This window comes from Alosa pseudoharengus, unplaced genomic scaffold, assembly GCF_046254945.1.
Source record: "Alosa pseudoharengus isolate Yale_2024_CS ecotype anadromous, Long Island Sound unplaced genomic scaffold, YU_APseudo_1.1 YU_APseudo_1.1_scf_23, whole genome shotgun sequence".
NCBI classification, from domain to species: Eukaryota; Metazoa; Chordata; class Actinopteri; order Clupeiformes; family Clupeidae; genus Alosa; species Alosa pseudoharengus.
The window spans coordinates 23343699-23357279 of NW_027468685.1; the positions used below are offsets into that span (position 1 = coordinate 23343699).

At 47.9% G+C, this 13581-nt stretch overlaps 1 protein-coding gene across 1 annotated transcript in view; it reads left to right on the plus strand.

Annotated features, from left to right (window-relative positions):
• ext1b (exostosin glycosyltransferase 1b) overlaps nucleotides 1–13581 on the plus strand; it is a 66022-nt gene extending 52441 nt beyond the window's left edge. Inside the window, exons 5-11 of the mRNA XM_076302096.1 lie at nucleotides 2161–2293; nucleotides 3845–3963; nucleotides 6330–6425; nucleotides 9349–9438; nucleotides 11394–11554; nucleotides 11873–12044; nucleotides 12667–13581. Of these exons, the coding sequence (XP_076158211.1) occupies nucleotides 2161–2293; nucleotides 3845–3963; nucleotides 6330–6425; nucleotides 9349–9438; nucleotides 11394–11554; nucleotides 11873–12044; nucleotides 12667–12852 (957 nt within the window). The 3' untranslated portion in view covers nucleotides 12853–13581. The remainder of the gene's footprint in view (nucleotides 1–2160; nucleotides 2294–3844; nucleotides 3964–6329; nucleotides 6426–9348; nucleotides 9439–11393; nucleotides 11555–11872; nucleotides 12045–12666) is intronic.

Genomic DNA, 13581 nt, shown 5'->3' on the forward strand with positions numbered 1-13581 from the left:
CAGTTTTTTTTCTCTGTCTCTATATAAATGCAAATGGATTCCATCCAAAGCCTCAACAGGACTAGTTTATTCAACAATAACGTGCCAGGTAACATTGTCAAAAACGTTTTTTCTGAAAGTTTTAATTGGCACGGCTGGCCACCTATGTTATTGCCAAGTAAATTTAAAAGTGTCATTGATGAGAGAAGGGGAGAAATGCGTGACATACATAAATCTCACTCTGACACACACACACACACTCACACACTCACACACTCACACACACACACACACACACACACACACACACACACACACACACACACACACACACACACACACACACACACACACACACACACACACACACACACACACACACACACCAGGAACTAACTTGAAAAGGGAAACCTTCAGAAAAATTCCCCCACCATGCCTGGGCTTCAGCTGAGGGGCCTGGGGCTGAGTGGCGCCGGTGCTACGTGATCGCTCATGTGCCAAGGCTGCCAGAATTGGATCCGCCGCCACTATTGTGCTGGGTTGTTTTGGCACCCACAGGCCTGTTCACTGAAGGACGAGCCAATTCCTCCAGTTGTGGCAAATCTGAAATTCTGTTGCCGTTGCCTGTATTGTTTTATGGGCAGGGTGGGGGAGTGATGGCAAGCCTTCCATCACAGATGGAGCGACAAGCTCGAATTCAGCGCTTTTATGGTGAGAATTGAGCAACTTCAACATTCAACACTTAACTCAGTCTCAGTCTCTTAGTATTCTCATGCATTTTTCTTCACCCATGCATTGTGGGTTGTTTTTTTTTTATGAATGAATGATTGTCATTCATTGGGTCAACGAGAGGCTCTTCTCTCTCTCTCTCCTTGTAAAGGGACACCCAAGTGATAGAATGTAATTCCCTATTCGACCCCCCTCCCTCTCTCTCTCTCTCTCTCTCCCCTTCCCCCTCTCCGCTGTCCTTCCCCAGTCCCTAGCACTGCTCTGTGATAAGAGCGTCTGTCCTCCCCAGCCCTTCCTCCCTCATTCTCAGCCAAACAAGCAAGGCGTTGTGTTTACTGGTGCAGCCCGAGAGTGAGCGCACACCCAACCAATTACCTTTTTGATCTCTCGCTCGGTCCTCGTGTTCTTCAGGCTTTATGGGCCTCCCTTGACCCCAGGTAGCAAGCGCATTTTAGACCAATCATAACTCATTTCCTGCAGAGAAGTAGGAGGCCGGAAGCCTGGTGCCATTATAGTGCTTCTCTAAAGGAGCTGTTTTGAAGTGACACATTTTGTTCAATTTCTAATGCTGTTTTTTTTTTATTTCTTTTTTTTACAAGGACTAGTCGAGGTTGGCAGTGTGCGTGGGGTTTGTTGAGTCGTTGGTTGAGTCATTCATCATGTTACTTCAGATTGGGCATAGGGGATGGATTTTTATATTTATATACTTATTTTTTTCCTCCCCCTTCTTGAGGCGAGAGAAATGGTCTTTCAGCAGGCCTTCAGATTACATTTTTAAGGTGACAAGTGCTTTTATCGAGGGGCCAGAGGATGCCCGGTTAATCCTCTGAGCCGAGTCGGAACGGTTATTGACTTCCCCCTGTGGCTTCGGAAAAAATAAAACTCATTCGAGTTCTTTTTTTTTTTTTTTTTTGCTTTCCCGCTCTGTCGATATGTTTAATCCTGGCCCTCATCCATGAAATGTCGCGCTGCTTTGTCAAACGGCGTGATGAAAAACGCCCCTCTAGGAGGCAAACGACGACGACGTGTCGTCGTCACGCCGTTTGTCCTCTCTGCCACAGATACCAGGCATGCATAACCCCCCGCTCCTAAGCCAATCGCTGCACCCCGCATCTTGTGACTGCCACATGGTGGGGGTTAATACAAACCCTCCGGGGGCTTTTGGGACTGCGGTGTGTGACTTCTTTTTTTTTCTTCTTTTGTCTCTGGATTATTTTTTTTTAATGCTCGTCATTTGGGCAGGCGAGGGCTTCCCGGCACAAAAGCAATCTGTCTTGACTCCCTGAGCCCCCCGCCACCTGGCTGAACTCTGAAATTGGGGGAAATTAAGGTGTTTGTGTGAGTGTGTGTGTGTGCGTGCGCGTGTGTGAGCATGCGTATGTGTGTCTGTCTGTCTATCCTCGTGTTCTGGCGTTTACCCGAAGCTAACGCAGACTTGTGCTCCATCCACAGATCATCCAGGACCGGGTCCTGCAGCACATGTCCAGGAGCAGCCTGATGTGGAACAGCCATCCCGGGGGCCTGTTCGCCCTGCCCCACTACTCCTCCCACCTGGGGGACTTCCCCTTCTACTACGCCGGGCTCGGTGAGTGCGCCGTGGTGGAGATCCATCGTCTTTCTTTTTTAAATTCATGGTGCATAGCAAAGGTCCAATCAGATAAGAGCAGGAGAAGTGCAGCGGTGTTCCCACAGGAAATACTCTCCACTGTGCTCACCCTGAACCAGTCATGTCCACTTGAACATATGGTGCGACCTAGAGAAGGTCAGCTCTATTCCAGGAGGTAGACTGTGCTCTAGTTACTGAACCAGTCATTGTAGACCCGAACATATGGTGGATATTCCAGAATAATCCTATAGCCTGGTTAACTACATACCAGACAAGCCAAAATTGGTTGTGGGTTAAATTTCTAATGATGTAGACCTTAGCAGGATTGTAAATTGGGATGGTTTGTTGTCTGAGCAGGTCTTCTAGGGCATTGCTTCTAATATTAATTACACCAGAACATGCAAAGAGTTTTTCACCTTTGTTCAAGATGAGGAAAAATATGACATTTCCATTTCTGTCTTTAACTGACTAATTTGGTATTTGTTTATGCTGAGTAATTGACACCCACATTTCAAGCCATCTCTTGTGTGTGTGTGTGTGTGTGTGTGTGTGTGTGTGTGTGTGTGTTTAACTCCTGAAATTAAATTACGAAAATGGATTGAAATCGATATCTCCTGAAAATCATATATGTGGGTGTTAGAGCAGGGTGATGACCACAGTGCATGTAGTAGAGGGGCCTCAAGAAAATGAGCGCTCTCACCTCTCGACCCCCTGGAATTTTCCACTGTGAGGACGAGTGCTGTCCACCAAAGATCTCCACCGATCCAATTCACAGCATTATGGAGTGCAAACCTAAATACCATCCTGGAATCGCTCTTCATCTTAATATGGATGCGGCTGTCGGCTTGATCAATATAAGGCACTTGATTGAGCACCTCTCATTAGCTTGTAAAAGATGAAGGCGGTTGAGAGAGGGAGGAGGGAGGGAGAGAGGGAGAGAGAGGGGGGGCTGCCGTAACCAGCATGAAACGTGGCACCCGTTTGTCATGGAGGCGACGTTGTAATGAGCCGGAGGTGGCATTTTGAAGCAGCGTGTCGAGATTAAAATACAAAAAAAAAAAAAACTCGACTGCGGGAACCTTCAAGGACTGAATAAATCTCCTTGGGGCTCCCCTCGATAAGCCAGAGGCTTGATTCACCAAATGTACAAGCTGTTCCAAAATAATATCACCGTATCCAGATCCAGAATTATTTATACTGTGTTCTGTATGATTCAGTATGATTATACTGTATTGTGTAAGATATTTCTGTTTTCTTGTTGTTGCTGTCTAGCGTTCCCAGTATCAAGGGCACAGAGTCAGCTATCAAATAGCAATTAGTCAGTTTCGTTCTTGCATTAAGCTTGGGTTAATCTTTATCAAATCACATCAAATCAAATGATGCTTTATTGACATGAATGAATTCATGTGTTGTTTCCCAGGCTGAAAGTTACTATATTTCTCTATATCTGACTGTCTGCCTCTCTCTCTCTCTCTCCTTTCTTTCTTTCTTTCTTTCTCTCTATCTCTCTTTCATTTCTCTATTCCTCAGGTATCAGACCGCAGCCCAAGTTCACTGCAGTCATCCATGCCGTCACCCCCCTGGTCTCCCAGTCTCAACCCATCCTCAAGCTGCTGGTGGCTGTGGCCAAGTCCCAGTACTGTTCCCAGGTAAAGAAAGCCTCTCGTTCATCTTGTGTCTCCACCCCTCCATCAACCCTTTCTTTCTCGTTCTCTTTTCTTGCAAAGCAGTGATGTCTCACTATCCTCACCTCAGCCGCACTACATCCTCCTCATCTTCGTGTTCTTTCAACTTGGTTTGTTTCCGTATCGATCTGTCATTCTTTCTTTTGGCGTTTTTTCTCTTCAAGACCTCTGTACCTTGACCTGTTCTACTGTACATTGCTGAATCCACATAACTACCACTGCGTGTTTCCATGGTATCCAGTCTCCCTCAGGGATTACCGTGGCCTGAGCTTGCAGCAATGTTGGCCAGCTGTATGGTTCATTGTAGTTCTGTGTGTGTGTGTGTGTGTGTGTGTGTGTGTGTGTGTGTGTGTGTGTGGCAGAATGGGTTTCAAGGATAAGATCATGGGAGCATAATTCACATACTAAACTGAGCCCACTGGAAAGGGATGCATTTACACCACCGGGGAGGCAGTGTTGCTCTTCATCTCTCCCCCTTTCTTTCTCACTCTCCATCTCTCTCTCTCTCTCTCTCTCTACCCTCCATCTTTCTCATGGAATGTGTGCTGCTTCTGGCACACAAATGAAGGGACAGGAAGCAGCAGAGAAAAGAAGCCCAGAAGAATTAAACAACAAAGCTTATACCATCACCATTCCACACAGACACACACACACACACACACACACACACACACACACACATGCACACACACACGCGCACACACACACACACTTCTGCTGTGTTTCATTAAGAGGGGCCTGGGCATGATGGAGTACAGGAAGTGGAGGAAGACAGGACATAAATAAAAGACAGAAAGAAAGGGATGAGGGAGGGGAAAGGAAAGGGGGAGAGCCGGTTCTGGCAAGCACATTCCCTCTATGACTTGAGACCTCCTGCTGTGAGACTGTGTTCCTCGGTTCTGAGAGAGAGAGGGTGTGTGTGTTTGTGTGTGGACATGTGTACCGTTCGACTTCAAAAAATGTTTGAGAGCGTGTACGGAGACACACATACACCCCAATCACTCACATATGCATACACTAACAAACACACATTATCTAACGAATACATGCATAAATACAGACATATATACACACACATACACACACACACACACACACACACACACACACACACACACACACACACACACACACTCACTCACTTTAATAAAATGACTGAACCTGATGGAAACGCCATCTGTGTGTCAGCTCTCATCAGTGAAAGGAAGCAAGGCTAATCATATTTCAGATGAGGGTTGGAGGGCTCATGATGAGATGGTTGGAGGGCCTGATGCTGCCAGTGGCCAGACACATCCCCCCCACATCATCCAGCCAGGCCACGGAGCCTCCCTGAGTGGGCCTGGTCCTGGGCCATGGGAGCCTCGAGGGTTCTCTTGTCACTCGCTCTCTTCCGCACGTTCTCTCAAACGGTTCTCTCTTTGTCTTTCACTCCTCGAGTGTATCGTTCTTATTCTTCTTTTAGTGTGCCCTTTTTATTTGTTTTTGTTTTGTTTTTTGTTTCACTTTAACTCACTCTCTCAGACACACGTACGTACGCCAACGTTTGTTTTGCCACTCTGTAGTGCTCCTGACTGTATTTGCCTCAGCTCTGTCCCTTCTGCCGTTTCCCTCCATTCTCTCCTGAGCTCGTCATCCTATCGTTCTCTGCTCTCAGATTGCCATCACTCTCTGTGTCCCTCTCTCTGTGTCCCCCTGTATAGCTCCACATAAACGCCCAGTTTCCCCTGTTCCCCACCAGGCCACTGGCTTGGCTGCCCATGTGGCATCACATACATGTCCCTCCCCTCCCCCTTTCTCCTCTCTCTCTCTCTCTATCTCTCTCTCTCTCTCTCCCTCTCTCTCTCTCTCTCTCTCTCTCTCTCTCTCTCTTTCTTTCTCTCTCTCTCTGCTCCCGCATCAAACATTCATGAGGGCTAATGTAGGAGCAGTCAGTGGCTCAGGTTAACCAGTGGAGTAATTACATGCCTCATGTAAAAAGCGTAGCCTTTGAAAGAGCGAAGCCAATCTGGGCTTTTCTTTCCACTTTCCACTCCATGTCAAGAGCCGACTGCTGCTTTTTTTTTGGGGGGGGGGGGGGGTGGGGGTGGTTGGGCTTCAGGGTCTGGTTACAAGGAAGCAGTTTCAATGGTGTGTGTGTGTGTGTGAGAGAAAGAGGTATTGTTTTTTTTTTGTGCATCTCTGAAGATGCCAGTGTGACAGTGGAATTGTGCCACCATCTGTGGTAGGTGAGATGGTGTGGAGAGTGTCGGAAGTGTTGTGTTGTGTGAATGACTCATGTGTTTTACCCCCCCTCTCTCTCTCGCTTTCTCTCTCTTCCTCTCCTCCTTCAGATCATCGTTCTGTGGAACTGTGACAAGCCTCTCCCTGCCAAGCACCACTGGCCTGCCACCTCGATTCCTGTTGTCGTCATCGAGGGAGAGAACAAGGTACCACACACACACACACACACACACACACACACACACACACACACACACACACACACACACACACACACACACACATAGACACCCTTTTATACTCACACTCACTCTGACACACCCTCCCCTCTCCAAAACACACACACACTCTCCGACCCTCTCTTAGACACAGCTCTCCTAATGTAAGCCGCTGCACCACTCTTGAGCAGGTGTGCACTTAAGCGGTCTAGCCCTATCTGCCTTGCCCTGCATTGCCTAGTCAGCATAAAGCTAGCAGAGACTGCTGCAGATATAGGCCACCCTGTACCCCCCTCTCCATGACACAGGGGAAGAGAAGGGAAAAAAAGAAGGGATAGGGTGAGTTAGAGGGGGGAAGAAAAAAAGGAATGAATGGAATGAGGGAAGAAGAGAGATCCTCATGAACTTGCTTTGCAGTCTTGTCATTTTCGCCTGCACGGAGTGTGCAATTGCACGAGCAAGAGAGAGTGAAGCAGAGAAGGAAGGCGAGAGAGTAAGAGAGAAATGGACAGAGAGGGAGGGAGGGAGGGAAAGAAAGAAAGAAAGAAAGAAAGGGAGGGAGAAAAACAGAGAGGGAATGACAGAGTAAAAGAAGGGGAGCAGAGGAGAGAAGTGTGGAGAAGGAGAGAGACAGACACAGAGAGAGAGGAGGAGGAGGAGGACGTCTGGGATCGTGTGTCTGTCTCAGGGGGCTCCTGGTGTGGCGCTGGGTGTTTGGTGGCGGCTGCGGTTTGTTGTGTTTGCGGCGGGCCGTGTGTACAGAGCAGAGCAGCGCACCACTACGTCTGCCTCCGTCGGGCCAGCGCGGGGCCCCTGTGGTGGGGCACCACGGGGCAGTGCCGGAGGCTCGGAGGCCTCACTTTTATGCTTTGGCTGACCTTATTTCCCTCTCTTATTTATCGCACTCGTTTCCTTCAGCACACTCTCCACGCAGAGATGTGCTCGCCATGTTCATGAGGCTGCCGCTGTTAAAGGTCAAATGCTTCATATCTGCATAACTGCAGTGACTGCAGTTGTACTTTCTCTCTCTCTATCTCTCTCTCTCGCTCCTATCCTCCTTTCTTTTTCTTCTCTCCTCCACTCTCTCTGACCTTGACCCTCACCCGGTGCGTCTTCACACCTCTGCTGACATTTCAGCTAATTTGGGCTTGGAGAGTTTTCAAAAAGAACCACTCGCTCACTCCCTGGTGTGCGCGTGTGTGTGTGTGCCGTGTTAAAAAAAAAAAAAAGTGGAGAAATGCACTGCAGGCAGATTCCACCTTGAAGAGTACACCCGCTCACACATACACATACCCATACACAGACACACACACACACATGCGCACACACACAAATACACACACAGCTGCCTCATGAGTGACCCTATAGTATTACCCAACAGCTGGACATGCGAGCCAGTCTCTGTATCAGTGGTCCAGCCTGTGGAATCTCAACCCCCCCATGTAAACAAGCAGAAAAACAAGCAGATGACGTCAACCCTACTTTTTCTGGAAAGTTCTTTTACCACGCGACAGGTTGCGGTTCAGGTCATTTGAGACCATGTAAGCAGCATATCAAGGTTCTGTCATATGACCGTGACGCGCCGCCACAGAAAGAGAAAGTGTAGTGAGGCGTAGAGGTGACCTTGACAGCTTTTGGCTACAAGCTGCCCTCTCTTCTTGACAACAGAGGAGGATAATACATGCATGTGTTTGGCTCAAGCTGCTAATTGGTATTGCATTCATTATTCAGCATCCATTTGCAGCTAATGGACTACACGTGTGTGTGTGTGTGTGTGTGTGTGTGTGTGTGTGTGTGTGTGTGTGTGTGTGTGTGTGTGTGTATGTGTGTGAGTGTTTTGTATCTGTACACATGCTTGTGTGTCTTTGTCTGTCTGTGTGTGCGTGTTTTGTATTTGTACATGCGCTTGTGTGTTTGTTGACTCTGGCTGGCCCTCTGTGCGGTAGGGTTTTTGACTCATCGATAAATCTGTATACAGGAGGATTTTCTGCTTGTTAGATCAGTTAAAACCGAGGTGTGTGCGTGTGTGTGCATGTGTGTCAGTCAGAGGCCCCCCCTACAGCACAAACACGGGCCACCTGTGTGTGCTCATGATGTTGAAATCTGCGCTCACGCTTTATTTAACCGTGGGTTAGGAAAACAGCAAAGGCAAACCTCGCAAAAGACCGACCTCCTGTTCAAAGCTGCTCTCCTGTGAGGGTGTGTGTGTGTGTGTGGGGGGGTGTGTGGGTGGGTGCAGGGTGTGCGTATGCACATGTGCTATGAGGAGTCCATGTGCTAGTATTGTGGGCTGCTGAATTTCTTGCCATATGTATGTCAGAGGGAGAGAGGGAGAAGAAACTTAGAGAAAGGGAGAGAGAGCGAGTTGGAGAGAGGTAAAGAGATATAGATGTACAGATACGTGGCGCAAACGTGTGGGAGAGCTGCTTTTTTTGAATCTGGCACGCTACCCGTGAGACACACTCTTTCTCACACACAGCACACACAAAGTTGTTTTTGTGTTGCTACTTCAAAGCGTATCTGAAAAGAAGAGAAAAAAAGCCTACGCAACTCAGCAGCGCACCAAGCTGTGCCTCCCAGTCTGCTGTCACTTGACATCTCTTCTCCTCTCTCTGCTGCTGTCGTCCTCGCTCACTCTCTCTATCCCTCTCTTTTCACCCCCCATCCATTTACTCACTGTACACCCCAGATTACTGTGTAAATATTTAAACACAAGCCATATTTTGAGTCCAGCAGGGTTAGACTTAAAGGAGACATTCCTGTCTCTGAAAAGTTCAAAAACATGATCTGGCAGCAATGAATTGTAATTTCTTTGGCAGATAATGCCTTGCTTAATGTGATTGGCTGCTTGCTGTGATTGACGTGTGACCTGGCCAATGTGTGAATCTGATCTCTGTACTGTTGTTTACAGGTGATGAGCAGCAGGTTCCAGCCGTATGAGACCATCCAAACAGACGCCGTGTTGAGCCTGGACGAGGACACCGTGCTGTCTACCACAGAGGTGTGTGTGTGTGTGTGTCCTCTGGTTTACACCGTGCTGTCTACTACAGAGGTGTGTGTGTGTGTGTGTGTGTGTGTGTGTGTGTGTGTGTGTGTGTGTCCTCTGGTTTACACCGTGCTGTCTACCACAGAGGTGTGTGTGTGTGTGTTTGTGTGTGTGTGTCCTCTGGTTTCTTTCCATGGCGGCTGTCTGTTCCCCACTGACCGCTCTGGCTCCCTCTGTTTGCTCGTGTCTCTATCACTCTATCCTTCCATCGCTTCGGATTTTATTCTGTCGTTCGCATTTTATTCCCTCAGCCCTTTTCACTTGTCTTAACTTGTTGCCTCTCTTAATCAGTCTCTCTTCCTCCCACTTTCACTCATTCTTTCACTGTGTCTCTTGCTCTCCCTCTCACTGCCTCTCACTCTCTCTCGCTCTCCCTGCCTGTGGTTTGACCTAAGTGCCGGTTAAGTCTGATGAGGGTGGTGATGTCACCGCTTGGCTAGGTTCCTGAGTGTGGCTTTGGATGGAGCTGCGTCAGCACACACACACACACACACACACACACACACACACACACACACACACACACACACACAGGCCTCTAAGCCCTCAGCACTAACTCCTCATGCTGCCCCAGATCTCTTTCTCTCTCTTTTTCCTCTCTCGCCCACTCCCACTCTCTCCCTCTCTCCCTCCATCCATCCATTCTTGATCTGTTTATCTCTGCAGCTCCCTCACTCATGTTTTAATACCACAATCTTCCAATCCCCCCCCCCCTCCCATTTCCAATTTGGCTGGAGTCCTCTTTTTGAGTTAGGATGTACCTTCTTTCTCTCCCTCCCTAATTCCTTTCCTCCCCCTCTCCCTCACACATTGCCCTTCTCTTCCTCTCACTCTCCCGCCTCCCTCTTTCAGTATCCTGGGATCCTTCAACCCATATTAACCACCATCTAGTTTTTAAGTCCACATGAAGTCTGCCTGTTGTCCTACTTTTTTTTTTGTCACGCAGCATAAAGTGCCACGGGAAGTAGCTTAGCAAGCAGTCACAAGGGTATACCACCACTACTGCTAGAACTAACCATGGAAAACATGCAAGCACATACTGTTACCCACATACTGGGTTTCATAGTGTTTCATAGTTACTTTTTTAGCTTCATCTCAGGCAGCTTGACAATGAGACATTTTCCCCTTATCAAACTTGTCTGTTCAGACACTCACAGTCGGTCAACCTCTGACTCTCAGTCCCAGCGAGAAATCACCTTAAGTGGCTTTGACCGATCCAGCTCTCACAGATAAGAGCCAGCCGGTTTCATCCTTCATGTCGCCAGTTCACTCAACACACACACACACACACACACACACACACACACATACACACACACACAGACTCCCAAATCCACATCCTTCCTCACCCTCTCCCCTTAGATGTTTCCTTTAATCAGGATTGGTGGTGTTTCTAAATATCATTTGGAAAAGAAGGAAATTACCCTTCCTGTTATTCCTTGAAAAAAATCTTGTTTTCTCCATCATGCTGGCTTGCTCTCTCTCTCTCTCCCTCCCTCTCTCCTCTATTCCACTCACTCTCTGTGTTTGGCAGAGGTGCACACCCAGATGTTTAGTCTGCCTGGCTCTTAGAGCTGTGCGTCAGCAGAGCTGGTTGAGACTCAGTTGATTATTTTATCTCCAACCTGGTCTCTGGTATAAGCCTGCCAGACTGTTATTTCTTCCTTTATTCCTCTTTTGAAGCATCTGATGTTTTTTTTCTGTAATTATTCGGTAATCAAGGAGCTTTGATGAGCAAGAGAAAGAGGTGTGTGTGTGGGGTGGGGGGGGATCTTCCCCAGCTGTGGCTTTGAAATCTGGGTGCCTGGACCATCAGTTGCTTTTTTTTTGCCAATTATGTTGTCCCCCCTGTGTTTGTTTGTTCAGGTGAGGGGGGTATTAACATCTCCCTTCCCTCTCCTCCCCCTCAGGTGGATTTTGCCTTCACCGTGTGGCAGAGCTTCCCAGAGAGGATCGTGGGCTACCCCGCCCGCAGCCACTTCTGGGACAGCAACAAGGAGCGCTGGGGCTACACCTCCAAGTGGACAAATGACTACTCCATGGTCCTGACAGGAGCGGCCATCTACCATAGGTACCACATCAACACAGCGCCGGCATTTAATTAACATAATAATATATAGTAAAAGGGCTTTTTAAATGTCATCAAGGCTTATTTATGATCATATTTTGTCATCTGAAATCAGATTTCATTGCAGTCAGATTTTGTTTATGAATCTGTCTCTAACTTGCTCTCTCCTCTGACGTTGAACCCGAGATTATAGTTATGAGGTACCCACTTACAAAGCTAAACGATTAAAGTTGCTAATACTGCTAATCATGTTTGAGATTGTACGGGTAATGTTTCTATGCCGTTTTACTCAGTCTGTTTTGCCTTCTGTCTCCCTCACAGATATTACCACTACCTGTACACCCACTTTCTGCCAAGCAGCCTGAAAAGCATGGTGGACCAGCTGGCAAACTGTGAAGACATCCTCATGAACTTCCTGGTGTCAGCGGTCACCAGGCTGCCTCCGATCAAGGTCACCCAAAAGAAGCAGTACAAGGAGACCATGATGGGGCAGGTGTGTGGGGCTTTGTCTAATCATGGGCTGGGTGGAGGATTGAACAATAGAGTTATCTGACTTCTTGATTGTGCTTTGGCCTGTTTTATCCCAACTGACCCAAGGAAAGGGAAGATCAGTAAATTGTGTGATCTAGGAGGTGCATAAACATGACCTGTTCCCATAACTCATTTCACAAACACCCTAGGCCATTTTCCTTCTTGAAACATCATTACGTCTTCTGCTAATTAATCATTGTAAGCCAGTGTTTTTAGGAGGTAGTTTAAGGTTAAAATCATATAACTTTTATCCACCAAGAGCTTTTCTACCCTTAGGTTACCATAACAAAACAATTGTATGGTGAAGATGATTAAAAATTAATGAGGAAGGTTGGCTTGTGAGTTATGCATGCTTGAGTTACTGAGTAAATCAATGGAAGTTGTGCCATCTGTTTGACCAAAATCTGTGAGATTACGTTAAGAACACTTGAATGCACCTACACCTAATGGCCAACAAAAACTAGTTTCACAGACATCTGACTGTAGCTGTGGGTCTGAGGCCAAAATACCTCAGTGCTGAAATTCAGTGCAAGTTGTCCAGTACGGTGACCATGTGCTTTGTCTCTTGTCCTTCCTCCTCGCAGTCCTCCAGGGCATCTCGCTGGGCCGACCCGGACCACTTTGCCCAGCGGCAGACCTGCATGAACAAGTTCGCCAGCTGGTTTGGCGGCATGCCTCTGGTGCACTCCCAAATGAGACTGGACCCGGTCCTGTTCAAGGACCAGGTCTCCATCCTCCGCAAGAAATACAGGGAGATCGAGAGGCTCTGACAAGACTGGCGCCCCCTGTCGGCCGACCGACCGACCACAGGGGGCCCCGAGAGACTACTTTGAGAGGAGGACCACACAGGACCCGCTAAAATGCCCCCTCCATCCCCTTAAAAGAAGCAGGGGGGGGAAAGGGGGCAAAGGGAGGTCCCAGACTCTTTGTCTTCCACTCAGCACATTGCCAATGATGACAGAAAAAGGTGCCAGGCCAGGAGCGGTGTCTGGGGAACTTCGCACACTCGACAAGCCCTCATGGGGAAACGCCTCACACGCTCTCCTACCCGCAGGAGACTTCTTCAAAATGTATATCCCGAATGCATAAACCAGCCGACAAGACTCGAGGCTTTCTCGCCGCAAATGTTCATTGTAAGGAGGACACGCAACGGACGAATCCCTCTGGTCCCCGGAAATCTGAGGTGGGGGGAGGGGGGCTGCAATGCAACACAACACGCATCCCTGATTTCCAATCCACCGAGCCAGGATCGGAAAGCAGGATCTGGATCCGAACCACAGCTTTTCCCCTTACAACCCACACTTCCATGTATCCCCAGCAGGATATCCCCACTTACATTTTCCTTCTTTCTTTTGGTCTCTGATCGGAGTCAGTGCCATATTCTGTTATTGTTTCCACTTGTTTTAAAGTTGATTTATTTTTCTTTGACCCAGTTTTAATATTTGTATCAATAATGTCTTGTCCATTCATTAAGTCAGAGTATCAGTGGTAAATCAGAG